The 1,995-nt window shown below is 34.3% G+C and overlaps 1 protein-coding gene across 1 annotated transcript in view; it reads right to left on the reverse strand.

Moving 5' to 3' along the window:
• The window catches only part of AGK (acylglycerol kinase), an 84,241-nt gene that overhangs the window by 53,327 nt on the left and 28,919 nt on the right, over positions 1 to 1,995 (reverse strand). Inside the window, 1 exon segment of the mRNA XM_012649786.1 lies at positions 393 to 468. Coding sequence (XP_012505240.1) covers positions 393 to 468 — 76 coding nt within the window.

A 1,995-nucleotide genomic window follows, 5' to 3' on the forward strand; every position in this document is an offset into this window, starting at 1 on the left:
AAAAACATTAAGACCATGAAAGAAAAATGTTTACTTGCTTGTGGAACTACCAAAAAATTAAATTACTCAAACTTGAAGGTTTTGTATTTTCAGGAAAAGAATTCTTACAGCTATAACAAGAGCTGTAGTAGAGATATAATTCTACATCTTATCTCTTAGATGAAAGGTAGCAAGTTGTCCAAGCCTTCATCTAATCCTATTCCAAAAATGAAAAACTGATAATATTTGGAAAAAACAAAACTGCTTTTACTAATTATCAGAATAACACACAACAGTGATTTCTTTGCTCTTGTCTTCTTAAGTGACAAGTGATTTTTGCTAAGTCAAGAGATGACGATATCTTATAAAGAGTGGAAGCTTGGGTAAAATAAACATTCCAGAACCATTCTCACCTTAATGATAGTCACATCCATGCCAGATAAATGCAAAATCGGGGCAGCATTTTTTTCAAATAGAGTCCTGGCTTTGCTGTAGACAAAAGAAAAAGTGAAAATATTTTAATACAAGTTCTCAAGAGGAAGAATAAAAAGCTCAAACATCTTCTTTAGTGTAGAGTAAGAAAGACCATGGAACATGGGTTTCCTTTATTTGTTCAATTACAGAAAGTTTAACAAGGAGTAATGAGCTATCACAAACAGCAACATAGAACCTTTCACCCTGGGGCCTCCAGGAGTTTGCCCCTTATCTAATATAATAAGTTCTTATCCATTTGGGAGACTACAGTTCATATTCTATTTCCTCTAGAGGAAGAATGGACACTAGACGAGACTCCATTCAGGCACCAATGCTCGATTTACTCAACAAGAATTTATTGAGCACCTACCAATCTGTGACAGACACAGGTGGAGGAGCTGGGGACACAACATGACAAAGCGGACAAAACCACTTGTCCTCATGGAACTTACTTATATTCTAGTGGAAGGAGTGAATTTATTGCAACATTATTCATCTGACCCAAGGGAATAAATTGAACAAAACAGAAAATTGCTTAATTCTCACCCAATGAACACAACCTTTTGGAGTGAGATACATCATTATTAATAATTTCAAATACTAGAGGTATCTCCATTTCTTGAATGTTAAACCTATAGTGAAATCCCTGGAGACAGAGCAAAAATCCTTTCCAAGAAGCCAGAATTTCTGCTAGAAAAGAGAAAAGTTTGAAATTACCTAATATAACTACAGGATAATTAATCAGGAGCTTGTCCAAAACTCCCAGGCATGGTCATGCCCTTCTCTGTGGTCCCTCAACACTTTTTATACACCTGTTAGCAACTTTCACATTGTATGATGATTAGAGATTGCCAAGACTGTCTTCAGAACTAGACTAGAAGTTTTGCAAAAACAGACGCCAAATCTTATTAATCCTTGAATCCCCTGTCCTCTAGGATTATGTACAGCACACTTAGGTACTAAGTATCTGACGAATTAATGCATAAATGAATAAATAAACCTGCCCCAAATACAGACATGTAAATTCTGAGGAAAATGAAATGGCATGATTATGATGCTTTCTAAGAGAAATAAACAACCCTTAGAAGAGTTTGTGTATTTCAAAAGTATCATGAACATCATTAGAAAGTAAATGCTTGTCCAATTCAGATCAGAATTTAAAAACACTACCTAGGAATTAAGGGATGCAAAAGTTACAAAAAGTCCCTTCTCCCAATGGCAGTCTCAAAGTCAAATAAATGTTGAAACATACCTATTAGTTGACCTGTCTCTTGCCCAAATATTTTCAACTATTACATAAAGAAAAAATATATAATCCTAGTACTTTCAAGCAATCAGTGTCAAACCTCTAACTTTCATATCCACATTTACTCAATCCTCTTTCTAAAAAAGATTTTTTAACCAACGATGCATCCTTTGACTTCAAGGATATTTTATACTAGAAAGAAATACAAAGGTAGCTAATGAAAAGCACGTATAGTTATGCACAGACTAAATTCAATATCCATTAAACTAAAAAGAAATAACTACCAAATGGCATAC

The sequence above is a fragment of the Propithecus coquereli genome, unplaced genomic scaffold, assembly GCF_000956105.1.
Source record: "Propithecus coquereli isolate 6110/MARCELLA unplaced genomic scaffold, Pcoq_1.0 Scaffold302, whole genome shotgun sequence".
In the NCBI taxonomy this organism is placed as follows: Eukaryota; Metazoa; Chordata; class Mammalia; order Primates; family Indriidae; genus Propithecus; species Propithecus coquereli.